This window comes from Toxotes jaculatrix, chromosome 19 (assembly GCF_017976425.1).
Source record: "Toxotes jaculatrix isolate fToxJac2 chromosome 19, fToxJac2.pri, whole genome shotgun sequence".
Lineage (NCBI taxonomy): Eukaryota > Metazoa > Chordata > Actinopteri > Toxotidae > Toxotes > Toxotes jaculatrix.
This window is the reverse complement of record NC_054412.1, coordinates 1,681,277-1,709,207: the sequence shown is the minus strand read 5'-3', so window position 1 is coordinate 1,709,207 and position 27,931 is coordinate 1,681,277. Positions and strand designations below refer to the sequence as shown.

Sequence of the window (27,931 nt, the reverse complement as noted above, 5' to 3'; positions counted from 1 at the left end):
TGATGAAAAGCAGCTGAAGGAGGGACCAGCCAAAGATTGTCTACAGAGAGCTCACTCACTCTGAGGTAATGTCAAAAGTTTGAGGGAGACTTATCAGAGCTTGTACCCACAGCGTGGGTTTATATGAGCTGCAATGGTTTTAGGCTCTTTAGATGTTGAGATTCTTATCTATCAGGGAGGCGTCTGATCGGCCTCAGACTCTTTCTACAGATAACAAATTCAAACACAAAGTCGGAGTCATGAAGGATGAGTCCTGCCGCGGATGGTCTGGACCCCACGGAGCCCTGATCTGAGCATCATGGAGTTCACAATGTAAGTACTCCTTACACTGTGAAATGTGTACATCTATATTTTTTTCCCTAAAACATCAGTTTCTGTTTTTCATTCAACGTGTTTGCAGAGACGCCACATGTCCGGTGCACAGACATTCCGTCAGAGTGAGCCCTCCCTCCGTCACAGCTCGTCTCCGCCGTGAGTGTGTGTCCGTGTTTGTCGCGGTGATAATCAGATCCGCATGAAGCTGGAGCCGCTCGGTCACGCCGCTGCTTGGCAGAGGAGTTTGGAGACAGAACGGACGTTTAAAAAGTCCAGCGGTTTGATGTCCCCGGTCTCTTTCCCGCTTCCAGACCCAGAGGACCGAGCGCGGAGGACGAACCGGGGCTGTGGTCGTTAAACTGGGCCGTGGAGCGGTCCGATCAGCTGCCGCTGGATTTTCTTCGCGTTTCAACCGCGATGGAAGCGGAAAAGCCGCCCAGCTCTCAGAGGTAGTTCATGAAGCTTTAAACTTCTCTACTCATCTGTGTGGATGTTTAAAAAAACAGCCTGTTGCTTTATGTTCAGACTTATACGCAGAAAGTTGAATATCTACATTATGAGCTAAAATCCAGATGTTATCATGCAGAGATGAGCTACAGATGTGAAAAGTGAATCGAGTAATTCTCCTACTTCTTCTCGTTATCATTATTTTTATTATTATTATTATTGTTATTATTAGGCCTATACTTACTCAGGTGAGCAGTTTGGAGAAACATGAATATAACCGTATTATTTTACTGTAAACCTGTAAGTTTATAGTATTGTCCAGGCTCACAGGTTAAACAGTCAAATTTGTGTTCTCATAATGAGCCAGATGGATTTTAATTCGTATTATTCAGTTAAAGTCGTCTCTTAGAAAATGGGAGAACTTGTTTACTCGTGTGTGTGTGTGTGTGTGTGTGTGTGTGTGTGTATGTGTGTGTGTGTGTGTGTGTGCGTGTGTGTGTGTTTGTTATCTGCTTGATCTGAGCTTTTCATTTGTCTGCAGCTGCTTCAGAAATCAGGTGTAACCGTAGTGCTCTCGCAGAGTTATCGTTTCTGCAGTGGGAGTGTGACCTCTGCATGCTTTGGCTCGATGTTACATGCTGTGATATTTGGCACCAGTTCAAATGATACTGTCCTGTGATGTGATGTGAAGCTACAGCCTGTGTTCAGTTCCTCCTGATGAATTCTACCTGCCTCTTTAAACTCTCAGGAGAACACAGCTTACAGCAGGATCGTGTCAGGGTGGATGCAGCAGGACAGTGAGTCTCAACACTGAAATAAATCTGCTCCAGAATGATTTCAAACTAAAAAAAAAAAATTAAATCCACGCCCTGGAGTCAGAGCCCAGACCTTCACCCATCAGAGATGCTGTGGAATGAGCTGAGAGCCGTTCGCAGCAGACGTCTCCGAACATGTCTGAGCTGAAGCAGCTCTGTAGGAGGAACAGTCCAGAATTCCTCCTGAACGCTGCGCTGGTCTGAGCCACTGGAAACGCTGGTTTGAGCTTATTTCTGCCAAAGGACGTTTGACCTGTTATTTAATCCAAGGGTTCACTTAGTTTTTCCACCGGCACCGGCAGCTTTGTGTGTGTGTGTGTGTGTGTGTGTGTGTGTGTGTGTGTGTGTGTGTGTGTGTGTGTGTGTGTGTTATTATTAAGCACATTGTGTTTGAATATACTTGTGACGTAGATGAAGATCAGATCACAGTTTGTGACCAGTTCATGCAGAAAACCAGGTTCTTCCTCATACTTTTTCTCGCCATTGTGGACACGTCGTCTCCGACAGCTTCTGCAGGGGAGAACACATGTCAGTCACAGGTGAAGTGGTGATAGGATAATACAACTCAGTGCAAAGCAAAGACAGAATGAGCTGGTACAGTTTTTAAGAACGTCTGTTAAAACTGCAGTGTGTGCATGTGACTGCACAGATTCTGCAGATAGAGAGATGAACATGAGGGAGTTATTCTGTTACGTGTTTTCTTTACTCTCCACAGATGCTTCCAGTGAAAAGAGAAACTACAGATCTGCAGCATTTCACGGTTGTTTTCCCTCCACTGCTGCTCACAGCACGATCAAGAGTTTGATCCTGCAGGAGGCCTGAGGATTTAACTGTTTTATAAAAAAGACTCTTTAAGGTTGAACCCCCCCTCCAGGATCCCAAACTTTTATTTCACTGATTTTTCTGGTCCAGTTCTACCTCAGAGATGCCCGGCAGCAATAGGAAACTTTACTTGCAGAATTTTAATGGTGAGAAATGTGAATTGGGTCAAACGAGGGGGCAGAAAACGCTCGGCTGACGAACAAACCCGAGCAGCCGGACACGTTTTTTGGATGTCGTTCACCTACGAGGCCTCTCTCCTGCCTGGACGACGTCACAGATAGCAGCCAATGTCGGCCGACAACAGCCCACCGCCACCGCCAGCCTCGCCGCGGTCTTTCCCCGTCCTCCCCCAGCACGCCGCCCCGCCTACTCCGTCGCCATCACCCAGCCCGCCCACCACCCTCTGCAGCCGGCTGTCTAATGGCAGCCAGACGGCCCCCAGCCCCACGAACTCGCGGGGATCCATCCAAGGCGTCTCCTTCCTGCTCCAGATCGGACTCACCAGGGAGACCGTCACCCTCGACCCCGGAGACCACTCACTGTCTGCTGTCAGGGAGCTGGTCTGCTCCATCGTGGATCAGAAGGTAAACTTTGCAGACTTTATTTTGGCTTCTGTTCTCTCACTGAAGGGGGTAATTAGGGGTAATTGCTTATTGCCCAATATGAGAAAAAAGAAAGTGGAGGTATTTGAGCTCAGGGCCCAGTCAGCAGCGTGAAATTCATCTGTGCAGCTTTGCTCAGTGTTTGGTTGCGGACTGTTTGCCCCCCCTCCGCTCTTTATTTGGTCCTCTGGGTCGAACATCATTAAATAAAGGGTCACTGAAGGGGAAGACGCCCTCGCTAACGGGATAATAAGTTTACAGGAGGAGCTTCAATAAAAGATCAAAGATCACCAAAGTAAAACTTGTGACCTGAAAAATGTGTGGCTTTACTTCACCCCTGCCAGGGAATCCCCCTGACTGTGGATCACAGTGACATTATTTTCTTTAAATGCTGGTGTGACCGGGAAACGCCCCCAGTTTACAGTAAGAGGTAAACTAACAAGCTCAGATCGATATGAAGCATGCAGAAATTTTTTTTTTTTTTGTAAACATCTCAAAAACAGTTCAGAATGGAAACATCATACTTCAGAATTAGGGAGGAAATATCTCTTTTTTTCCTTCTGCTTTTGTAGAGAGTGTCAGTGTTTTGTTCTTTTGTTTTATTGAGATTCACCCAAGACTAAATGAAGGTCACATGACTCCGTGCGCTGAGCAGAGTTTTGGTAAAAGCCGGTGAGGTCTGTCACAGCTCCGCTCTCTGCTCGGCTTTTATCTCTCACCATCTACTGGTTTTACCGCTCGCACTGAACACACCACCTGTGTTTACCGCAATAAATGCATCTCCCAGCCTCACACACGCGCACGCGCACGCGCTTTGCAGCAAGCCAAACGGGTTCACCTGTTTTGCAGTGCATGATGATGTGGAGAGGAAAACCCGATGATGCTCTCATTTGAACTTGCCGTTACTCTCCCAGCCGTTCACCGACTCATTGGTTGGATGTTTGATGGATTGATTGTGGGACTGGTTGTTGGGACAGCTCGTGGTTGTTTAGATATTTTGCTCTGGAGCAAACTCTTCATCATCCGTGTGCTGCTTTTTCACTTATCATCTCATGTCACTCTGTGTTTGTTTTCAAGCTGAGCAGAGGAAGAGTGTTTTCACGGGAAGAGTCGTTCCGTTGTCGGTGTTGCTGTGTCAGCGCTCTTTGTTTCCTCTTTAACAGCTGTGGGTTGTGTTGCAGAAGCAGCAGGGTGGTCAGTTTGTGTGTCCTCACTGTGTGCCATGAAGCCATACACTCTCGCGCGTAGACCTTTCAGGGTCTGGGATCAGACTCCTGTCATTCATGGAAAAAATGTCTCCAAGCCTCATAAACCCCTTTTTAATGAAGTGGTAGTTTTTACGATTTCCATGAAGAATAAGTTTAGAGGAAGTGAAACAACAAAGCACTGAAGTCTTCAGCTGTTACACATCCTTTCCATTTCATACGGTTGTTTGAACTGAGATTCTTAAACCTTTTATCTCATTATGTTTTGTTATCAAAGACCAGTGATGAAAACATGCAGGTAACTTTAGCAGGTTTCTCTTCCTCAGCCGCTCTGACCGTTACCTTCTCCTGTAAAACTCACCAGTGTCACCGGCCTTAGATTTTACCAGCGGGAGCTAATTAATGTTCATTATGTGAGGTGTCCAGTGAAACCTCAGTCTGTTGGTTAATGTGACCGGACTCTGCCAAAGATTGTTCCCAGAGACCAACAGTGACCTGTGTTTTTGTAGTTCAGCGGTTCACGTCGTCTGCTGCTCGGCTGATCTTCAGCTCAGAGCCGCAGGCTGTGAAAATGAATTCTTCCTTCAGTAAAGTTAAAGCTGATTAGAGATTTATAGCATTTCTTGTCCGACAGCAGGCGATCACTGATCTGTGGACTGTTTAACGGCTTCAAATGCACCAGTTCTGGTGTTTATTCCTTCACAGAAGATTTTGGGACATGGTTGGACATGGTGATGTGAGGCAGAGCGTGTAAATATCACAGCTACCTGCTAATTTTCTTAACTGACCTAAAACCCGAAGCAGGAATCGCTGCGGGAGCTGGCAGTGTGAGGACGTGGTGGAAGTAAATCCCAGGTTGGCCTGGTGAAAATGACACGATCACTGGAATTTTCTTTTTCCTCCTTTTGTGTCCACATCATGGGACTGTGAGCTCCGTCTGCGGGTGGATGGAGGCTGCAGGTCTGATTTACAGCCGTTATGTCACCTCTGTGTGTGTGTGTGTGTGTGTGTGTGTTTGTAGACGGAAGTGGGGGGGGGGGGGGGGGGGTGGTAGGGAAGTAGGGAAGTTCCCCTCCCTTGTAGGTCGCCACACTGACCACCTCCTCTGTGTACACACACACACACACACACACACACACACACACACACACACAGAGAAAGCAGTGTTTTCGATCTCAGCAGTGATTCAGATGAGTTCATGTGGAACTGGCACCGACGAACCCACAGAGAACGATCACCTGCGGCTTTGAGCTTTTTAGCCTCTTTTAGCTCATAGTGTTGGTTTTACGGCACATTTACTGCCGTGGTTCAGTCTCATCAGCCTCGTTTCCAGCAGCTGTTTTCAGCAAACAGACACAGTTAGTGACTGGATAACAGAGAAGTGTACCTGACGTTGAAGAAAGAGGAAGATCTCGATGTTTTGCTGAGGATTTGGTGGAGACCAGACATATGGTAACATGTCAGGGGTGTTTGTCTCTCGGCTTGTTGTGGTTCTTCTTGATGATTCAGTGAACTAATTTAATAAGATTATCAGGAAGACATAAACTTGTGGTCACTGAAGTTAAAGATATGAATATAAAAGATAAGTAAAATGTGAAACACACAAAGAAACATCAGATGAAAGAAAATTAAATAAAAAGTACACGGGCCCTTCAACCGTCATTCACAACAGAAAATCAGCATCTCACTCCGTTGCCACGGCGACGTGAGGGACCCGTGTCCTCCCCTCTGCTGGTTTCCGTGGTTACCAAGGCCAGGTGGAGGTTCAGGTAGAGAAGAGTGAGCGAGAGAAAGATGTCGTATGGAAACCTCGTATCTGCAGCTTCATGTTTTTAAGTTCGAGTTTGACTTTTATTTGTTTGCATCTCGACTTTTTCGTGGTTTCTTTTTTGTTGTTTTGTTTACGTCACAAATTTTATCCTAAAGTCTAAAGATGAGCTGCTTCTATTAGTTTAAAAGGTAAAAGTATCAAAGATTATTCGTTATTCAGCCTGAGTTTCCTCTGAATGTGAATGTTTCATCATGAACCTGACGTCCTGTGCGATTTACAAGGACACACGATGAACGAGTTTCTTTATTCTCTCTCCATCTTTCTCTTTTCCACTTTCACTCTTTCTCTTTCTCTCACTCTTTACCTGACTCGTATTTATCAGACTGCTGAAAGTAAAATTTGGATGTGAAAGATAGATTTTAAAAAAACAAATAGATCACTAAATGTGATTCAGTGTACAGTTTATATTTTTACAGTTCTCTGTGGAACCTGCGTCACGCTGTGTTCTCTGACTTCCTGTTCCCCTGACTTGACTCAAGCGAGGAGGATTAATTCTGTTATTTATTTTCTTTTATGTAAGACGCTGAATTAATGAACATTAAAAGCATCGGCCTGACTCTCGCTCGCTCACTTTCAACTTTTTAAAACCCCAGCTTAACTTTCCAAACTCCATTTGTCGTCTCATTAGACACAAAAATCCGCAGAGAGGCACCGAGTTTCCAGTTGAACTCTGATCCTGAACGTCACACGCAGCTGCCGTCTGAAACCAGATCGTGTTATAAAATCATTTTTTATCCTGTTAACAGCGTCTCTTTAAGTCCTCTAACCTGAGCCGCTTTCATTCCTCTAAACTGTCGAGGAAAACTATTTGAGTGAACGAGCAAATGCACATCTACGAAGTCTTAACGAGGCTCGAGCTGCAGTTCCTCTAACAGCCACTGGAGGTTGAACAAAACTTCAACTGTACTGAAATGACTGAAAAATCCCAAACTTATCGTGGTCACTTATTTTATTCCACAGGACGTGAGTCTGAAGAACAGCTTGGTCTTAGCGGTTGTAGGAGACGGAGTGAGAACCACGTGAGAATAGAATTATAATAAAGTCAATATCTGGATTTACTCAGAAAATATTTAACAAGAAAAAAAAATTATTTATTTGGTTTTGGTCCCAAAACTAATTATACAAGCAGCTGTTCAGGAACTTTGCCTAAATAATCCTCTCGCTTATTTATAACCACTCATGAGTTTTTAAGAAAACAAGCTTTAGGTCTGATATTCAGGCAGATGAGGAAGAGGAAGAGGATTTCTGCAGTGATTCTCTGTCATTTTGTTGTTTGTGTGTCTCCTTATTCTGCCTTTAACATCAAGCAGGTTTGTGAAATAGCTTCATGGTTTGATTATTGTTCTTTGGTTTGATTATTGTTTGTTATGTGTGAGGAGAGTTGTTGTTCTTCATGTGTAATTGCGTCTGCACAGCTTTACATTTAGGTCCCATCAGATGATTTACCTGCCAGAAGCTGGTCTGTTATCAGCAGGAAGTTTTGATAAGTAGATTTTGGAACTGGCAGACGAAGGCAAACACCCATGAACTGAAGGATTTCTTTGTTAGCGGTTGTTGTGTGCAGCCTTGGAGGATGCGCCCACCTGGAAGTCTTTGTTCAGGGCGTAAAAGTTCAAATCATTTTTGACTCACAGGAGTCAGGAGACATTTAAAATACGTTGAACTGAGACGCTAACATGCAACAGTTAAATGTCAGCATGTACATGACCTCTATAGCCCACCGCATCTGCACCAACTGTACCTGTGGCTCTGATAAGAACCAGGAAGTGGGTTTGTTTCCGTCTCCCTGATCGTCATCGGATCAGAAACAGGAAACTGGTTTGGGTTTAATGTTTACTTTGCTCCATCTGAGGTATAAAATCTATCCAGGATATCTGATTCTCATTTACATCCAGACTGTCGCTGTGGTGTAGGTGGGTCACCAGGTCTGTATACTGCACATTAAAGGGCAGCACGTCAGATTTTTAATGGTTCATGATCCTCATGAGTGTTGGAAAATGCACTTGGATCGTTTTCCGAAAGTGAAAGAGTTTTCGAAAAGCAGCAATTTTTGATTAAACGATTAAAAAGTTTGACCAGTTTCAACTGTCAAACTTTCTCAAAGCTTCTGAAAATGTCCTCAGTCACACAGAATTCCTGTTTTTATCAAGAATCGTGTGTGTGTGCGTGGGCGTGGGGGACCGGCTGTCTCTATGTGGTTGACCATGTTGTCTCTGAGTGGGGAAGGTCGCGGTCACACCTGTCGGACATTTCAGATTCCTGATATGTGGTGTAACAGTGGAGGAGGAGGCGGACAGATGGGAGGAGAAGGTAAATACATGTGAACAGGGAGGATGCGTGTGTCCTTCAGTGTGCAGAGCACTTTATGTTCTTCTTCTGTGGTTTTCATGCAGCAGGCATGCTGTTAGTTCTGCTTCCTACAGTCAATACTTTATTATAAACAACTATTTATTTTGCAGTGACAGTCACCACAGCTGGTCACAGCTGGTCTGTGTTGTTCTTTCTGTTGGTAGGAACCAAACAGCTTTGGATTTTTGGACTGTTGATCAGACAGAACAAGACATTTGAAGACGTCATTGAAAAATTTTTCTGTCCGTCGATCAACTGATTAATCGATTAATCGTTGGCTCTGGCCGAAAGAAGGGCACTCTCTGGGACACAGCCTATTAATTGAAGGGTTAAACTAAAACTAAATCGGGGTCTGAAGTGAATGAAATCAGCTTCTTTACTGAAGATTCAGGTGTGTGTGCGTGTGTGCGCGCGTGCGTGCGCGCGCGTGTGGTTTTCAGTTGCTGCCTTCAGCACTGATTTCAGCCTTTTAGCAAGTGTATGAATGAACCTCCCACACACACTCACTCTCACACTCTGACAACCTTGACCCACTCAGTGCTGCTTCCTGTTGTTTCCTGCGCGAGGTGACAGAGCGAGCGGATGCAGGGAAAACAGGAGCGCGGCTGTTTACCTTCATATTTCCCATCAGCCCCTTTTAGCGCCGTCCCTCTGGGCTAATTGCACATGTGCAGCGAAAGAGTTGAAGAGTTTTATTGGAGCTGAAAGGCTCTTAGCCTTCTGCAGCGGAAGACAGCGGCTGTTTTATGTGTTTGTGCTCTTCACATCGCGGCCGATCCTCGTGTCTTTATAAGCTGCTGTGTGATCAAAACACGAAACGATAAGCTGCTGTTGGTCAGTCCATATTTAAAGAAACAATACCTGACATTTATATTTTAATATCACAAAAAAACTTCAACAGCAGCAATAATAATAATAATGATAGTGATTACTGTCATTATGTTTTATCAAATTTGAGAAGCTGGAACCAGCGAAACCATTAGTCAGTTATTAAAATAGCAGATTGCAGATTATGATGATTTCTTTAAGCTACAGGCTGTTCCAGATTCTGTAAATCACTGTGAACTGAAATACAAACTCATGAATCGTGGGCGTATTTATGGGTTATTAACTTCTCTGACTTGGACATCCTCCGTCTCTTCGTCCAGCGCTGTCTTCAGGTTGGTCCTCTGTGTGGATCTTATTAGGAGGAAAATGTTCTCAATAGTTTTCTCATCTAAAGTGTTTTCGTCGACTGAAACTAGACTCGATTTTTATGGTTTTCTTTGACTAAGACTAACGCGGACTTCTGATCTCAGAATCTTAACAGAGATGTGAAACGTATTGATATTGTTCAGTGCGACTTGCTCTTCCTGAGGATACGTCTACGTGTTGGTGTTAGCACGTTTCCAGATTTGCACAAACAGCTGGTTGATGAAGCAGAAGGACAATCAGCTCTTCCTGTAGAGGAAAAAAAAATCCAATTTAAATTGCAAGGACGTTGCTTCCGACGGGATTTAAAAGTACAGGGGGAGCAGCCGGTTCACTGAAAAACAATAGGTAATTGCGGCTGTAATTATAAATGAGGTGGGGGTGAAAAATAAATCCGGTCTGAATGGAGCTTTAGCCCTGATGTGACCATAGGAGTATGTGGTAAGTTCTTTCCCTCCGTCACTTTATCACACACACATACACATAAACTTGTGCAGTTGTGTTTTTTGTGTATGTGTTTGTGGCCCGGGTGTTTAGCGTGTCGCTGTCCCTTTTAGAACCAGGATTACTGGTCTCCATGAACACTTAGTCTCTCTGATAATGGCGTGAGTGCTGCACAGATTAAGAGGTGGTGGATACCCCCCTCCGGTCAGTAAAAACGTGGCCTAATGTTGGAGGACGTGGCCCTCCCCGCTCCAGCTCCAGCTCCAGCTCCAGCTCCTGCTCCTGCAGGAAGGTTTAAAGGTCACAGCAGGGCCTGGAGGTTTTGGCCTCAGCGACCCTGACGATCAGAGCGAGGCTGCGGGAGTTGTCAGAAATCTGGATTCAGTTTGGTGAGGGCGTCAGTGAAGAGTTGGAGAATGTGAAGGGGATTGTGTGTGTGTGTGTGGAGGTTAAGCCTGGTTAATGGAGGATTAACCATAAATAGAGGATCAGTGTGTATTAAACACACACTCTTGTCCATTTACCGAACTCTTGGTGTGTTTCCCTGCTCACTCCAGAGAAGGCAGCAGCTGACGACCGGCACAAACGTGATTGGACGCTGCCCAAATGTGTCGTCATTGCATCTGAACAGAAGTGTTTTCACTTCCGGTCCAGACCTCACCCAGCCCAGTCCTCATGGAGGATTTTTCCCTCAGCTTCCGGCTTAGTCCCAGTTTCATAGCTGCTGTAGGCGGAGAAGACAGACACAGAAAACTCAGAGTTCAGGGTGACCAACAACCTGAAACCCAAACATTAAACTTATCATTTCATTAAACAGAGAAAAACCCTCAAGTAGTAAATGTTCAAGACCAAACGACCACAGAGAAACACAAAACAACCACAGAGAGGCTCAAAAGGATAAGCTCCTATGTCGGAGGGGCCGGGGGCCCGGGGCCCGTTGTCGGCCGGACAGACTGACTCTTCCTTGTCTTCTGGTTAGTCCTGTTCCGTGTTTCTGGCTGTGTCTGTTTGAGCTGTGGTTTGTATCCACATGGTTAATGACTGCAGGGTGTCAGTGACAGGTCCTCAGCCATAATTCATGACAGACCTTCTGTGTGTGTGTGTGTGTGTGTGTGTGTATGTGTGTGTGTGTGTGTGTGTGTGTGTGTGTGTGTGTGTGTGTGTGTGTGTGTGTGTGTGTGTGTGTGTGTGTGTGATCCGAGCAGCCTCTGACTCGTCTCCGGTTGGTTGTGCTTCCTGCCGTCGGTCTGCGCTGCAGGATCCACGCCGCGTGCTACCTGCACGCTGCTAACATCCTGCGAGCACAGAGAGCAGCCCGGGGCAGGAAGCTGCTCCACCTGCAGAGGCTGCAGAGGCTGCTGAACCCCAAATCCACCACACACGCTTTATTACAGCAACACACACCGTTCGCCAGAGTATGTACTCCATGGGACATAGTCCGGCACAATTCACGATGGTGAAAATGTTATTTTTAGTTTTAATCAAGATTCATTGAAAAAAACAAACAAACAAAGAATTTAGTCAAATCAAACAAAATTGGATTTTTTCTTGCACATTTTGGGATTTGTTGCACTCGACTGAAATCTTTAGTGACGATTCAAACAAGGTCAAAACAAGTGAGAGCAAACCTGAAAGGACCAGAGACAGTTTCAGCCCCTTTACTACAAAACATAAAATCAGCTTCACTGTACAGTTACGTTTTTTTCTTGAAAACCACGCTGTTGCGTTTTATGTGCATTTTTCAGGTAACTGAGAGAAAAAACGATTTACTGTGGTGGAATATGAAACTCAAGCAAAGTCTGCAAATTCAGTTTTTACAGAAATGAGTGGGACCTGACTGTTTTCTGGAAGGTAGAAAAAAATTGTCTGTAGTTTAAGGTAAAGGTGCAAAGACCTGAAAAACCACAGGTACGGTTCTTTAAACACAGGGATGTTTTTTTTTTTTTTTTTTTTACAATTAAAAAAAAACAGAAAATTGACTGTAAAATAAAACAAAGAAAAGGTGAATGAAGACAGAGCAAAAGATTCACATTAGGTTTAAGTTTCATTATGACTTCAATAAAAATCACCATTCATTTTAACTTTCACTTTGATGACCTGAGAAAAGTTTCCAGTAAGTCTGTGACACTTTTCCCCCAAATGTTTGTATTTACACTCTCCTGCTCATTAATCCAGTTTTCCTGTTATATATTTACTCACCATATCCAAAGGAATAATTATCAAATATTAATTCCTGTAGTTCTCCTGTGGGATGCATTTGCAGGGAAACTCCAGAAAATATTAGTAATAAGAATAATAATAACTTCAGAGTTCGAAAATATCCTGAACCTTTGAACTGCGTCTGTTAATTTGTTCATACATAAGACGTCTATTCATCCATTCATTCACATTGTATATCTAAAGTTTTCAGTCACTTGTAGAGCAGATTAGACGCAGAGTGAAGCATCTGACTGGTAAAGTTTATCAAATCAATGCTGTCGGTTTCTGTGTGTGGATGGCAGAAACACAGAGAGCACTGGACCTGACGAGGACACTGACCCAGACTTTAACCTGATCTCACATGTTTTTTAAGGTTCCTTATAAAGAGTGAATGAGATTTAGCTGCTGAGGAAACTTCATGTTTTGCAGAAAAGAAAAAACTTTGCAGCCGTTGATGCCTGCGAGGAGAGAATCAGAGTGTTAGACTGTAAATAGAGGTCGGTTTGTTCTGAGGTGGAAACTGATCGAGCAGCTGCTCAGAATATTTCTGCAGTGTTTTGGCTGCTGTTATTTCCCTGTGTGGTTTTTCTCTGGATTTGTTTCATCACACATCATGTGTTCCTCATGTGAAAAGGTTAGGTAATGGTTAACTTTGGGAATGGGCTCGACTGTGACGAAGGGTGAAGTCATGAAAATGAAAAGTTAGCGAGAACACGCTGCTGCTTCTGGACATCAGGATGTTTTAACTGGAGGGGTCAAAGGTCAGGAGGCTGGGGCAGTGCGGTCTGACAGATGTAAATACCTATCACAGCAGTTAAAGGTCGTCCTGCTGTGTTCTGCTTCACTTGCTGTTTCCTTATGGTTGATTTGAAAATGAATCATGACTCATTTCTCTAACGCCATCATCAGGCCAAACTTTAAACACAGAACACACGAAATAATGATTCTTTAATGTTTTTATTTGGTTTTCGTGTTTGACTTTTTTTTTTGTTTTTTGTTTTTTACTTAAGACCAGATTTTTGCTCAAATGAGCAATATGTTTTTTTGAATGATTTTTGCTTCAACTTGATGAAATACTTACAGCACAGACTTTACCAGTTGCACTAATTTCTCCCTGATCTCCTCCTTCTCCTCCTTCTCCTCTTCCTCAGTTCCCTGAATGTGGATTTTTTGGGATGTATGACAAGATCCTGCTCTTCCGTCATGACCTGAACTCAGACAACATCCTGCAGCGGCTGACCTCTGCAGAGGAGATCCATGAGGGCGATCTGGTCGAGGTGGTGCTCTCCGGTAAGAAACCAACACTTATTTTCACTTAAGTTTTGTCCCACAGCGTGAAACCCTGCATCTTCTTCATCAGACCAAGCATCATCATTTGGTGCAACAAAAAAATCTCATCTACATTTTACTCTAAATAATTAATGTATTTCTAAGCTTGTCTCTCTTTATTTGGTCTCAATCTCCTTAAATCTTTATGGAGTCTGGCAGCAGCTGAGACTGTGAGTCTGTCTGTCAGATTTTGGTGCTTTAGTTTCTGAATTCTGATCATTTCAGGGCATAAAAGTAAGAAAAGTAAAAATAATATTGTTCTGATCCAAAACAATTTCTCACTCTTTGTGTCTGGGCACCAAATCATTCTAACATCTGTAAATCAACAGCAAAAATACATAGAAGAATAAATCCCTGTGAAAACCTATGTCAGTCTCTCCAGACTCGAAGCCACAGAAGACAAACAACAACTCAAATCACTTCTCATGTTTATTTTATTGTATTTGTTTTGTCTCAGCTTCCTCCCTCTTGTTAATCCTGCTCTGAGGGGGGAGCCGTGAAGCCGGCTCAGATCTTGTTTCCTCCGCCGCAGCGTCGCCCCGGATCACCCTGCACCCTCTAACCATAATATTGTGTATAGGATTGTCATTTCCTGAGTCGTGTCGACAGGTTGGGCTGTAAAAACTAAAACTGACACCTTAACAGCTCAACACCCAGACGCACAGTGAGCGGCGGGTTTAAATTACACAGGAGGAAGAAAACAAAAGTCGCAGCCCGAACCGCATCAGGCTCAAACCCACAACCACTTCCTCCTCCTCCTCCAGCTCCTCCTCCTCCTCCTGCTGCTGCTGCTGCTGCTGCTGCTGCTTCTCCTGCTTCACCTGCTGCTGCTGCTGCAAAACCCTGCAGATCTCTGCTGGTTTATTTCTCTCTCACTGTCACTGATCATCCTGCCTCTGTTAGCAGAGCGCCAGAGGACAAATCTGCCAACCATGTCTTCTCTTTAGAAACACTGAAGAACTGACAGGAAAAAGAAAACGAGTGGGGCATCAGACTGAGCTCAGTATCAGCAGAGTCTCTGACAGTCTCACTGGAGCTCTGGCCGATTGAGGGATTTTTTTAAATGGATCAGGGGAAACAAAACTTTAGGACATTCCTAATCTTCTCTCTAAACAATGTGCCAAAGGTTTTATACAGTGAAATCAAGTGAACTGAAATCATTTCCTAACAGCGGCAGATAAAACGAGGCTGTGCACAGGAGAGAAAAACAGGGAAAATAAATCAAGATTGTGATTTTTTTAAAAAAACTTTTCGCTCCGTATTTATTTATTTCAGCTCTGGCCACAGCCGAGGATTTCCAGATCCGACCTCACACGCTGTACGTTCACTCCTACAAGGCCCCGGCGTTCTGCGATGACTGCGGGGAGATGCTGTGGGGACTCGTCAGGCAGGGCCTCAAATGTGAAGGTAAGAGCCGGCGTCACTGCGAGGTTTGAGGTTTGATGCCTGCTCGGTTTATGTCAGGTCACAACGTGTTATGATGACTCTGCGCTGCTGTGGTTTACACCTGCAGTCACATACACGGTGGGTGAATGGACTGAAGAGAAACTCATTAAACAGAAGTGAAAACTCACACTGGAAGAGTCTTAGATCAGATGTGGAGATGATTTGAGGTTTTATCGTCTCACCAAGCTACAAATCAGGTTGTGGCTGAACATAATTGGATTTACTCTCTGGGGTTTTTGTTGTTTTTAGAAGTTCTCACTGCAGTTTCACGCTGCACAAGAAAGGTTCATTTTCCTCAAACAGGGATGCAACTTAAACGAGAGTAAAACCACAAATCACAGTCAGGAGCAAGCCTCAGGTTCCCTGGCTCTATCAAATGAACATAAATAGACCAAACTTCCACTAAACTCACACAAATCACATTCAGTTTGAATGATGTTGTTAATAAATTACATTAGGGTCAGTCTGTAAGTAATTAATACAATCCTACAAGCCCTGAATACAGAATGAGAACCTCAGTCACAGTCCCAGGAGGCTTCCCATCGCACATCACAAAATAAAATGTGAAACAATCATCACCACCACCTGAGGAGGAATGTAAATCCTTCTTCAATGGAATACAATGCAATGATGAGTAATTAAAATCCATCTTTAAACATATAAAACTGGAAACTTCAGCTTCATGGATGAATTCAGAGTCACGTCGAGTTTGTTTTCATCCATTTAACCAGCTTTTATTGTCAGTGAGGTTGTGTGTGGTGCCTTCTTCTCAGGGTTCAGCCTCAGCTTTGATTTTTCTGCCACGTCCACGCTGAACCGAGTCATCGCCTGGAATCAAGGCCCAGGCACATGTCCAACACACACACACAGGTTTTCAGGCCCGAATCAAAGCTGCAGCGACTGTGCAGCAGGATGTCTTCATTGACTTGGTGACTTCCTGCGATTCTTTTTCAAAGAGCTTCATCTTTAAAGTCGTGATCTCAGCGCTCAGAAAACCTCAGAGCGAATCTTAACTGTAGTGATGCCAAAGAGCCGCCTGACATTCTGAGCAGTCAGTGGAGAAATATGGCTTCCTCTTATATAACTTTTTATTTTCATGACAGAGGTTGAAATGGTTAAAAAGCAGTGTTCAAACTGGAATAAGACTCTCTCACTGAGGAAGGAGAAGGACCGGTAACGACGGCTTTTGTCATCAGCGATTTACGCTTCTAATTTGTTGAACCACCTCACGAACCACATCCTGAGCTCTCTGTGTACCTGCATGTTCAAACAGTTACACACCAACCGATAATTTAATAATGTCACGGCTCCGGGAAGATCATGGTCTTGTCATGCAAATCCCATAATGCAGTCTGACATGATCTTTTGGAAAAGCCTGAAGCGATTCAGGTCCAGAGTGGGAGGTAATTAAACGAGCAGTTCAACATTCTGGGTAATTAGCCTATTTGCTTTCTTGCCGAGAGTTAAATGAGATCAGTACCACTCCCATGTCTGTGCATGGAACTAGAGCTGCGAGCCGATTAGCTTAGCTTAGCATAAAGACTGGAAGCAGATGGAAACGGCTAGCCTGACTCTGTCCACACCAAAACACCTGAAGCTCATAGGTTCACATGTTGTGTGTAGTTTATCTGTCCTGTAGTTTAGAGCTCAGCCGCAGCAGACACAACATCCCCGGATCTCCACCATCACCGCTGATCCTGATGTTACAGGTGGCTGTAGACGCTTGTTTCCGACCTTACAGTGGATTTTCTCCTCTGCAGGATGTGGACTGAACTATCACAAGCGATGTGCGTTCAAGATCCCCAACAACTGCAGCGGGGTAAAGAAGAGACGGCTGTCCAACGTGTCTCTGCCGGGCTCCGTCATGTCTGTCGCCCGTCCGCCGTCCACCGAGTTCACCCCGACGCCACAGGAGGAGGTGGGTTCAATGCCGCCGCTCAGTCTGCTCAGGCGTTCAGCCGGGTTTTTATCAGCCACACAGGCACAGACACCGTGCACTGTTTGTGTCGGTTGTTGCACTGAAGTCTTCAGTACAGACAGAGATCATAAAGATATTGATTATATCAACTCACACGACCCACGCGTCTCTGACCTGCTGCAGGACGTCAGCGTCAGTATACACACACACTCCATAGCACCAGATCTACACTGTGCAACCAACTCACACACACACACACACTGATGGCTGGAGGCAAACCACTGGATTTTCCATCCAGTTCAAACCAGCAAACAAAGAGCTTCACACTAACTGTTATACACACACACACACACACACACACACACACACACACACACACACACACACACACACACTGTGAGCTTTGTTGGTCAAACTTTCTTATAACCACAAAAATATACAGCTTGTGTTTGGGTTATGAAGCATCGGTTCTTAGCTGCTGTTAAACTAAACAGTCGCGTCAGGGTCAAACACACGGTTCACATTTAAAGGGTCAGTTCACGTTACGTGGGAAATCAGAGAACGTGTTTCCAGTGCATCTATTTAGACTTTGTGTTCGTTTCAACAGCCTTTGGATGGTTTGTTAATTTAAATCCAGGAACACGTCGCTCACCATCTCGTCTTTCATCCAGCTCCTCTGCTGTTTACTTTCCCTGTCAGTCTTTTGTCATGTTCGTTTGTCAAGTTTAAGGAATGAAATGAAAAGTTTTAATTTCTCAGTGAGATTCTTAAATGGCATAAAGAGTAAACTCTGTGTCTGTACCTACATTTAACTGTAGCAAATATATTGATAGAAAAATACCAAGAAGAATCTTCAGAGGAACCATTTTTTAAATTTTCTGGCCTGTTTGTTTTGGGGGAAGCAGCATGTCGACATGTTGAGGCAGCAGTTAATGAGGTTAAAGTAATTTCATTGTCCCCTGTGGCATTTCGTGTCTGTAAACAAAAGCATGTGGTCTCAGGGCTGATCCGTGTTTCTGCTTTTTACATCAAGATCATTGTAGAATTTGGACTTTGACTAAATGTCATGAGGTTTTGTCCAAACTTGATGTGAGAAGGTGGATTATCGGACTTTTCTGCACTAATTCAGGCCCGTTGTGTCACATGCTTCCTGCTCCTGTCGGTGCTGTGGTCGACAAGCTGCACGTTGTACAAGGACAGTGATTGTTCCAGTGGATGGAAAAAGTTTTCTCTGCTTTCTCGTCTGGGGAGCAAGTCTCCAAATCTGATTGTTCCCTGCATTTCCCCTGTGCAGCTTCAGAGTCTGGGGTGGAAAAAACTCATCTGCTGGTCTTGAATTCTCCTTCCCCCCAAAAAAAGGTCTTGGGAAATATTAAAATGTCTTAAATTTCGTGATGGTAAAATGAATTTTGCTGTCAGCAGTCAGAGGAGAGCACCTGATGGATAGACACCTGATTATTATTTTTTTTTCACACTTCACGCTCTCCTCCCTTCCTTCTCCTCCCTCCCTCCCTCCCTCCTGGTTCTTGGTTTCCCCTCTGTCCATCAGCAGCGCCCCCTCTTGGGTGCCGGTAAGCGTAACTCCCTGCTCAGCGGTCGTCCCATCTGGATGGAGAAGATGGTCCTGGGACGGGTCAAAGTCCCCCACACCTTCTCCGTCCACACCTACACTCGTCCTACCATCTGCCAGTACTGCAAACGCCTGCTGAAGGGACTGTTCCGCCAGGGGATGCAGTGCAAAGGTGACGACACACCAGAGCCAGAATGACCTGGAATCTGAACTGGAATTATTCACATGATAAATTAGGGCTGCAAGAAAAAGTATTTCTGTTATCGTTCAGTCGGAAATCTTTATGAATGTTATGAAAGTTGATGGATTGAAAGTTTCGGACGACTGTTTGAATTTATTTGGCTTTTGTTTGTTTTTGTTTTGCTTCTTTAGATTGTAAATTTAACTGCCACAAGAGATGTGCAGCCAAAGTTCCCCGGGACTGCCTCGGTGAGGTCGACTTTAACGGAGGTGAGCTGGTTCCACGTTCTGTTCTGTTCTGTTCTGCTCAGTTTAACTGTTAAATTGAATCTGTTGTCTATGAACCTGCTCGGCTTCACTGAGCGTTTTAGTGTCTTTCAGCTCATTGTTTCGGTTTTACGGATCACAGCGTTACTGCTTTGGTTTCCTCTCACCGCTCTCTGCGATCAGACTGAACCTGATCACTGCTTCCAAGTTTGAGACCCAGGTCTGATCCGAGACACTGAGTCTGATTTCATATTTCTGCAGAGCCAGCCAGTCCCAGTCTGGACTCCGAGGCGACGATGGAAGTGGACAACTGCGACGTCAACAGCGATGGAGGTCACAGCATGGACGAGCAGGACGAGCCAACCACACCCGAAGACAAGCTCTTCTTCATCGAGGGTCCCTGCACCGACGGCGAGAAAGACGATGAGACGCTCCGAGCCATCAGGTGACGCCTCCTCACCTCCTCGTTTACAGCTTTAACGCTGATCCCAGATCCATTATTGGAAAATATTGGATATATTTTCAACAGTATTTTTAAAATTGTATTTAATATAATGAGAAAGATCAGGCTTCACAGGACAGAGAACCAGAAGCTCCAGTGCACAGATTTTTTTGTAGATGTTTAACCTCAATAGCTGGAAGTTTCATCTTATTAATCAATAGCTCCGTCAGTCCCACACATGAAGCTTATGTTCGTGTTCAGAGTCATTAAGAACTTTACTTATTACCCATTCAAGCCGGAAAGATGTGTGTGTGTTCTCAGTATTTTGAGTTGTTGCACTTTCTGAAATGCCTGTTCAGCGTGTTTATGTGTTTTCATGTGTGTTTTTTATGTGTGTTTTCGTGCAGCCCGTCCACCAGCAGTAACATCCCTCTGATGCGCGTGGTTCAGTCCATCAAACACACCAAGAGGAAAAGCTCCACGGTGGTTAAAGAGGGATGGATGGTGCACTACACCAACCGCGACAACCTGGTGAGAGTCCGCCTCAAAGCTTGTGTTCAGAAAAAACAGTGGGACGTGCAGGAAGTCAGGTCAGGAGGTTTTTAATGGAGCAGTGCCGCATGTTTATAAATGATCATCAGTCCACCTTTTTTATTTAGACATTCTAATTGTCTTTGCTGAACAAATACACACACACATAAACTCCCACCCAGACAAAAGCATATTCTAAACATTTACCCGGACAAACATGCAGACGGACAAATCGTACGTCCTAACAAAACACGAAAACATGAATCCTAATAAATACGACCATAAAAGCCTTTGATGATCTGTTGTGTCTTCGCAGAGGAAGAGACATTACTGGAGGCTGGACAGCAAGAGTCTGACTCTGTTTCAGAATGAAAGCGGAGCCAAGTATTACAAGGTAGGAGACCCAGTCAGACCGGATCTGGTTTCAGCTGCTCAGCCAAACAAAGCAGCGACGTGAGGAGGAGGCTGGAGGGAGTCGGGTTCATACAGTAACATTCACCTCCATCACTGTCTAATTATAACCTGATTATTCACTGTATCAGCTCAGGATGTTTGCAGCAGGTTGTGACCTTTCACTGTTTTATCAACACAATTTGAGGAAAATGTAGAAAAGAAAAATATCAGAAAGCTCTAAAATGTCGTTATATGGAAATTTTTATGATATTGACGGAAACATTTATGACGCATGTAGTGAGTTATGTTTTTGTCTGCGGGACACGTGTTTATACATTTTCATATAAAGGATGTAGTTTGTGGTGCTGTAGATCTAGTTTTGAGTTCTGCAGTAGGAGAATGTGTATGTTGGATGAACCAGGCTGTGATGTGATGTGAATTCGGGTCAGAACAGCTCAGTGCGGCTGCAGCTCTTTTCATTCTCCATCATCTTCCTCTCTCGTACTCCACCTCCTTTCATCTCACGTCTGCCAGCGACCTGCTGACCTTTGCCACAAAGCGTGGCACAGACCTTCGTTTGAAGAGAAAGTGAGAGCGCTGTGAGAGGCACAGGGGGAGATGTGGCGGTTTCAGGACCTCGGGTCGGTTCCCTGCCGCCTCTCTGGCTCGTCGCCACGCTGCCTCGTGCCCAAAGCGGCTGGGGAACGTCCTGCCCTTTAATCAGAGGATGAATAGATGCTGAGGGGAGGGCGTGGTTGGTGGTGTAGTGGGGGGACGAACTTGGCAAAACACAAGACGTTCAGAGGACACTGAGGGGCAAAAGACACCACGAAGCCGTTCTCCTTTATATGTTTGATCTGGCAGGGTTGAGGGTTTTTGGAGTGGGGGGCAAGGGGGTGTTACACTCTGCCAGAAAAGGAAGGAAGGGAAGTTTTAAACACTGAAATTCAAAGAGCAGCTCACAGTTTAACAAAGAGAAGAGAGGTGTTAGGATGGAGGGAATATCAACCGGCTGAAACTGTGTCCTCTGGATCGTCTCAAGACCCTGTGGATGCTTCTTGTTGGCTGAAATGATTCTTAAAATGGTTACGACAAGTACAGTTTACCAGAATTTAAAGAGACGAGATGTTTTACAAGTGCAGAGGTTTGGGATTCTGAGCTGAAAGTGGAGGTACAGCCCACAAAAGGAATATTCTCAGATTTGGATATTTTACGGGGTTTGAATGTGACCTGGACCGAGGACACGAATCTAAACTTTCTGTTCCTCCTGACAAACTACAGGAGATCCCCCTGTCCGAGATCCTGCAGGTGGAGCCGGCCCAGGACTTCGGCAGCCTGCCTCAGGGCAGCAACCCGCACTGCTTCGAGGTGATCACGGCCAACATGGTGTACTATGTTGGGGAGGACAACGGCGGCCTGTACCACAACCCTGTCCTGGCGGCGTCTGGCGTTGGACGGGACGTCGGCCAGAGCTGGGAAAAGGCCATCCGACAGGCGCTGATGCCCGTCACGCCCAAGGCCAGCGTCGGCACCGGGCCCGGTCAGGGGAAGGACCACAGTGAGTAACAGGACAACGACAGTAACAAACAGTAAATCTTTAACATAACATTTATCTAAAAAGGCAGATTTTGCTTAATGCTGATCAGAAAGTCCTGCACGTCTTTACCCTCTGACACAGTGACGGACACGTTTCTCAAACCAGATTAGACTCCGATGTGTTTTTATGTTTTAATGGACGCGTGGATTTGTCTGTGAAGATCTTCCAACCGTTACACAACCCCACCACCACACACACAGACACACCCAGGCCGACCACCACCTGACATTTTAACATGATTGAAGGGATTTCAGAGGATTTTCCTCTTCATCTCGCTCTGATTCACCTCGGGTTAAAGTATCTGTCTGAAAATAGGAGTTTTAAGTTTCATCCCAAAATGAGATTTCTAGCACTAAATGACTAAATGGACCTCACGGTATTAAAAAATAACCATTAACTATTATGAAAGGACCTCAGAGGATGTAGTCAGCTGTGTTTTCCACCTGTTGAGGATTTAATGTCGAGCTTCAGTTTTTTTTTCCCCAAAAATGGATGTTTTGTTCTGCAATGAAATTACTGCCACACACATCAATAAGTTAATGGACAGATGATGTAACAAGGCTTTTTGGGTTTTTTTGATTGTCTCACTGATAAACAACAGTCGACCTTTGTAACTGTAATAACACATAACGAGTAACGCGAAACCAAAAAACTAGAGGAGTAAATAAAAACGTGACCAAAAAACAGGCAAATATTAAACTACTGCATTAAACATACTGGGGCTTTGATACCGACACATGAGTGTCAATAAAGTTACAGTAAACTTTCCACAGTCCACATTTATGTTACGTAAATTCCCTGAATGATGACCTAACCGGTGACCTAAATATCAAGAGGCTGCCTACCTACATCAGACTGCAGGTATCGATCGCTGAGCGATGACCCAATCAAACCCCGGTCAGCGATCTGAAATCAATATCAGCTCATCAGTGGAAATTCACTCGCGGTGGCGGGTTTCCTCTGTGCAGAACGCGCCCTCGGCTTTTCAGTGTCAGGCTGAACTGGCACAGCATGCAACGGTCTGTGACGCTGTGACAGTCCTGTATTTGCACATGCACACATACAGTGCTAAACAGAAAAAGAGGAAAATAGAGGCTTTTATTTTTGTGAAATCTGGAAAATGATTTGAGATTGTTGTGCCAGCTGGAAACATCCTCAGTGCTCTTTCATCTCGTGTTGAACAAACGAATCTGTTGGTTTGATCTCAGCTGGAAATCTCCTCGCTCGTCTCGTTCTTTATTAAGCGAGGAAACGTAGGAAATGAGATTTTAATGATTTGAGGGTTAGAAAAATAAAACCCCACACGTCTCTGCTGTACAGTAAGTGAGGGATTACAGATTATAGCACCTGTGGCTTTTACATTTATATACTGTATTTATTTGTCTCGTGTCTCCACAGAGGAACTTTCCATCAGCATATCAGTGTCCAACTCCCAGATACAAGAAAATGTGGTGAGTCATGTATTTGATATTTTTGTTCAGTTTTGAGAGAGCAAAGTGTTTTTGGACCAAAAGAGGAGAAACAAGGATAACGATCTCTTTGATGTGCTGTATTCAGTCACCTCTGAGAAACAAACGTCTCATTCAGCTTTTGTAGAATCTGCCGGCATTAACCTTTTTCTCCTCCTCTATATGTATATTTTATAGTTTTCACCGAGTCAGGCATGTAACTGAATACACAAAGTGTCACTGTCACTGTAGTTGTCACACACAAACTGGAGGAAGTAGTGAATTTGTTAGGGACTGTTTTCTGCAGCGGATTAATCCACATTTAGGGCTTTTTACAAATTTTTAACGACTATAAATTGAAGGATTTATCGCTCTGGGGCCCATGAATGTTCCATAGCAATCCATCCAACATGGCTCATATTGATGCGCAGAACATAATCTGCATATTCTAGTGTCACAAACAAAGAATTGTCAGACAGTAACCTGTGACCTTTTAATCGTTTAAATTTGACTCTGATCTTGTTCAGGATATCAGTTCAGTGTATCAGATCTTTGCTGACGAGGTCCTCGGATCCGGACAGTTTGGGATCGTCTACGGAGGTAAGACATGAAACAAGTGGTAAAAAGTTGCTCTTGAGTGGCAGCACTTTGGATTCAACCTAAAGAAAATGGGAAGTCTGATACAATTACAGTCACATTACTGACACATGATCTTCTGTCTGTCTGAAAAGGCAAGAAAATCGATAATAAACCCTCCTGCAGCTGTGGATCATTGTGTCTCTCTTCATTTCTGCTGGTTGCACATCATTCGCTCTCATGTTAGTTGAATTAAAGATGAATTTAAGAAATTAATTGCTTTTCCTCTGCAGGTAAACATAGAAAGACTGGCAGAGACGTAGCGATCAAAATTATTGACAAAATGAGGTTTCCCACCAAACAGGAGAGCCAGCTGAGGAACGAGGTGGCCATTCTCCAGGTACAACACATCCACTGTTACCAGTTTAAGACGATAATAAATAAAATAAAATTAAATCTGGTCATTCACCAGAAACAAGCTGCTGTTAGTTGCTATTGCACATGGTTTTTCACTTTCTTTCCCTTTCTTTTTGTCTTCATTCATTATTTAAGAAACTGAAAACAAAGGACACAAACAAACAAATGTACTAATATGTCTCAGAGTATGTAAATAAGACGCTGTTCATTATTTTGTCAAATCGCTCTAACCCACGTCTTTTTTCATTTTTTTCTTTTTGTCGTCTTGTTTCTCACAGAACCTCCACCACCCTGGCATCGTTAACCTGGAGTGCATGTTCGAGACGCCCGAACAGGTGTTTGTCGTCATGGAGAAGCTTCATGGCGACATGCTGGAGATGATTTTATCCAGCGAGAAGAGTCGACTGCCCGAACGCCTCACCAAGTTCCTGGTTACACAGGTCAGTGCCGACCACACACCACTGAACTGTTGAGCGTTACAGCAGAATCAGGAAGCTTAAATCTGCAATAATCAGAATTATTTACTGGTGTTTTCCAGCTGTTGAGTATTAAACTCTCACTCTCACTCTCACATGTTGTGTCCACAGATCTTGGTGGCCCTCAGACACCTTCACTTCAAGAACATTGTTCACTGTGACCTGAAGCCAGAGAACGTCCTCCTGGCCTCAGCAGAACCCTTTCCTCAGGTTAGAACTCAAAATCATCTTAACACTCCAGTCACAGTCTTGTCCTCCTGATCGAATGTTGTGTAACTGTGGAGGAACATTCACTGCTCTGCTTTTTCCTCCAGGTGAAACTCTGTGACTTCGGCTTTGCTCGTATCATCGGGGAGAAATCTTTCCGCCGTTCGGTGGTCGGCACTCCCGCCTATCTGGCGCCTGAGGTCCTTCGCAGCAAAGGCTACAACCGATCTCTGGACATGTGGTCAGTCGGCGTTATCATCTACGTCAGTCTGAGCGGGACATTTCCTTTCAACGAGGACGAAGACATCAACGACCAAATCCAGAACGCTGCCTTCATGTACCCCCCCAACCCCTGGAAGGAGATCTCAGAGGAGGGTAAGGGACAGAAAAACATCAGATTTAAAGCAGAACTCCAGGATTGGATTTAACGTTGTGTTCTCGTTCTTGCTCACAGCCACAGACCTGATTAACAACCTGCTGCAGGTGAAGATGAGGAAGCGCTTCAGTGTGGACAAATCACTGAGCCACCCCTGGCTGCAGGTAACAAATACTGCTTTCCATTTTCACGTACTTATAGAAAACACTGCAACATTACAGAAATCACATTACTGGAGAAAGCTGACCAGTTCACTGTTGTCGCCGTCGTTCTGCAGGACTACCAGACCTGGCTGGACCTCAGGGAGTTTGAGACCCGTCGAGGTGAGCGCTACATCACTCACGAAAGTGACGACGCCCGATGGGAGGAGTACGCTGACGAGAGAGGCCTGCACTACCCCAAACACTTCATCATGTCACCAAACCTGGACGACATGGAGGAAGACCCTTAGTGGCTGCAACTGGGTCAGCATTTCCTATGATGATGCAGCAGACCCCGAGGAGTCCCTCACCATGGAGACTGTGAGCTGTCCCCATGGTGGCGTGGGGTAACATGGATGATGAGGAGGCGTCAGTCAGGCAGCTCTGTGAGGAAACTGTGAGATTCTCACTGTGGCGACAAATCAGGTCCAGAGAATTTTTTTTTTTTTAAACAGATTTCACCTTTTTCCTATTTTTTCTACAAGCCATAACAACCAGACCCTGTGAGCCCAAATCTGGAGAGATTTCTTTTTTCTCCCCAGATTCAAAGTTCAGTCTCTTAAGTAACTGACTTCACTGCCAGTTGAGCCACAGAAGGGCTAGCTAAAAACCAATCCAGAGACTTAACACACTTTTTCAGCTCAAATAGCATATTTTTTTATTGAGTCCTTAATTGCATTTTAGATTTCATAGAGCTGTGCAGGGGAGGAAACAGTTGTTTTACACACTTAGATAAACATGTCCTTCAAACTGGAATACAGAAGAAACAAATATGTCTTGAAGATGTTCTGACTATAATGTTTTGGGTTTTTTTGGGATGTCTTTGCACTATTGGGAAACTTTTTTAAAGGAGAAATAACTGATAATAACTTTTGGTTTGTTCATCTGCAAAAGAATGATTTCTAGTTTCCCAAGTTCTTCGTTTAGTTTTATGAGAATTCAGTTGAAGGACAAAGTCTACAGTCAAATCAGCGGCCAGGCTGAAACACTGAAAAATGGAGACAACAAAAACAAACAAAAAAACACAACAAGTGTTCGGATGTGCAGCAGGCCTCTGAAAGCTTTCCAAGTAAACTTCAGTTTTACATTTCCAACACTCGTCCCTGAGTCCAACCGACAGTAAACACAGAAACTAGCCTCTCAGATTAGCTTCTGGAGCTAATGCATAGAGATCTGCTAGCCAGCTACCAAGCCTAGCATGCTAAGGTTAGCATGTGAAAATACTCAATGTTAACATGAACTGCTAACATTAATTATCTCAGGAAATTGTGTAGTTTAGCGTTTTAGAATTTTAACATGCTAACTTTTAGCATGTTAGCATTTCTCTGAAAGTAAAGTTTAGGGTGGAAGGAATTTATCCATTAATTTCAGACGTATCCTCTGGGTACCATGAAAATCTAATACATCTAACAAACCCACATTACTGTCTATGAAGCTGCTAACATGGTTAAAATGAAGTTTTCGCTCTTTTTCAAACAGATGGGATTATTTTAAAATGTTGCTGCAGAAGTTCAGATTCAGCTGTGAGAACTTTGTTTCCCTACGACCGAATGAATCGATCAGAAAAGTCAGTTCAGGACCAGATACCAGGCTGCTGCAGATACTCAGAGGCTATAATACAAACATACTTTTGCAGAAAAACAAATTTTTTAAAGTTATTTTCAGACTGATTCTTTCTGAAACTTTGGACGAAGACGAGCTGAGAATTTAGCTGCTATTGTTTTTGTCTTTCTGTGGAAACTTGTCTGAGAAAAAAAAAAAAAAACGGCTGGACTGTAGACCAGCGTTTTTCCTGAGCTGACCTCAGCCTGAGAATTTATTTCACATTTTATATTTTTACAAGAAACTTTGCGTCATGTGCTTCATGGTTTTGATGGGAAAATATTAAAGCTGAATGGCTAACTTTGAGAAACTCATTTCACATTATGTTTACTCAATTAATGCTCTAATCCACAGCAACGCATGGATGCAACAGTAGAATGAGGCTGAATGTTCCGGTGTCACAGACGCCTCAACCAGCCTCAAAGTTTGGAAAAAAGGTTTTAATTCCTACAAGATTTAATTCCTGGAGATTATGATGTAACCCATGTAAGTGACAGAAGTTTTAGATTTAAAGTTTTCAGTTTAGATATTAAATTATAATCTGAGCCAAAACGTTTGACAGATTCAGTTTGAATTGTGTCTGATCTCAAACTGAAGTCAGATCTAAAAGGCACAAACCAAACTGTTACTGAAGCATCTGGCTTTGTCAAGAGTTTCAATAAAATCCTGTAATTTCTTCCAAATGTAGGAGTCAGACTCATCAATTTAACCCGGTCAGTAAAAAGGAAAAAAAAAA

General features: G+C 44.0%; 1 protein-coding gene across 2 annotated transcripts; it reads left to right on the top strand.

Annotated features, from left to right (window-relative positions):
* Nucleotides 1–521: 521 nt before the first annotated feature.
* Nucleotides 522–27,423, top strand: LOC121199440 (serine/threonine-protein kinase D3-like). 2 transcript variants are annotated; one of them, XM_041064126.1, is made up of 19 exons: nt 522–764; nt 2,293–2,983; nt 13,372–13,510; nt 14,825–14,956; nt 16,756–16,913; nt 18,466–18,655; nt 18,856–18,933; nt 19,192–19,375; nt 19,780–19,903; nt 20,220–20,297; nt 21,578–21,854; nt 23,292–23,344; nt 23,869–23,941; nt 24,211–24,317; nt 24,613–24,774; nt 24,922–25,020; nt 25,125–25,392; nt 25,472–25,557; nt 25,671–27,423. In XM_041064126.1, exons 2-19 carry the CDS (start codon nt 2,687–2,689, stop codon nt 25,842–25,844), a joined length of 2,679 nt encoding a protein of 892 aa, XP_040920060.1. In that variant the 5' UTR covers nt 522–764; nt 2,293–2,686; the 3' UTR covers nt 25,845–27,423. The 2 variants fall into 2 exon arrangements, with proteins under 2 accessions (XP_040920060.1, XP_040920059.1); XM_041064125.1 differs by having other exon boundaries at nt 18,463–18,655.
* Nucleotides 27,424–27,931: the final 508 nt, after the last annotated feature.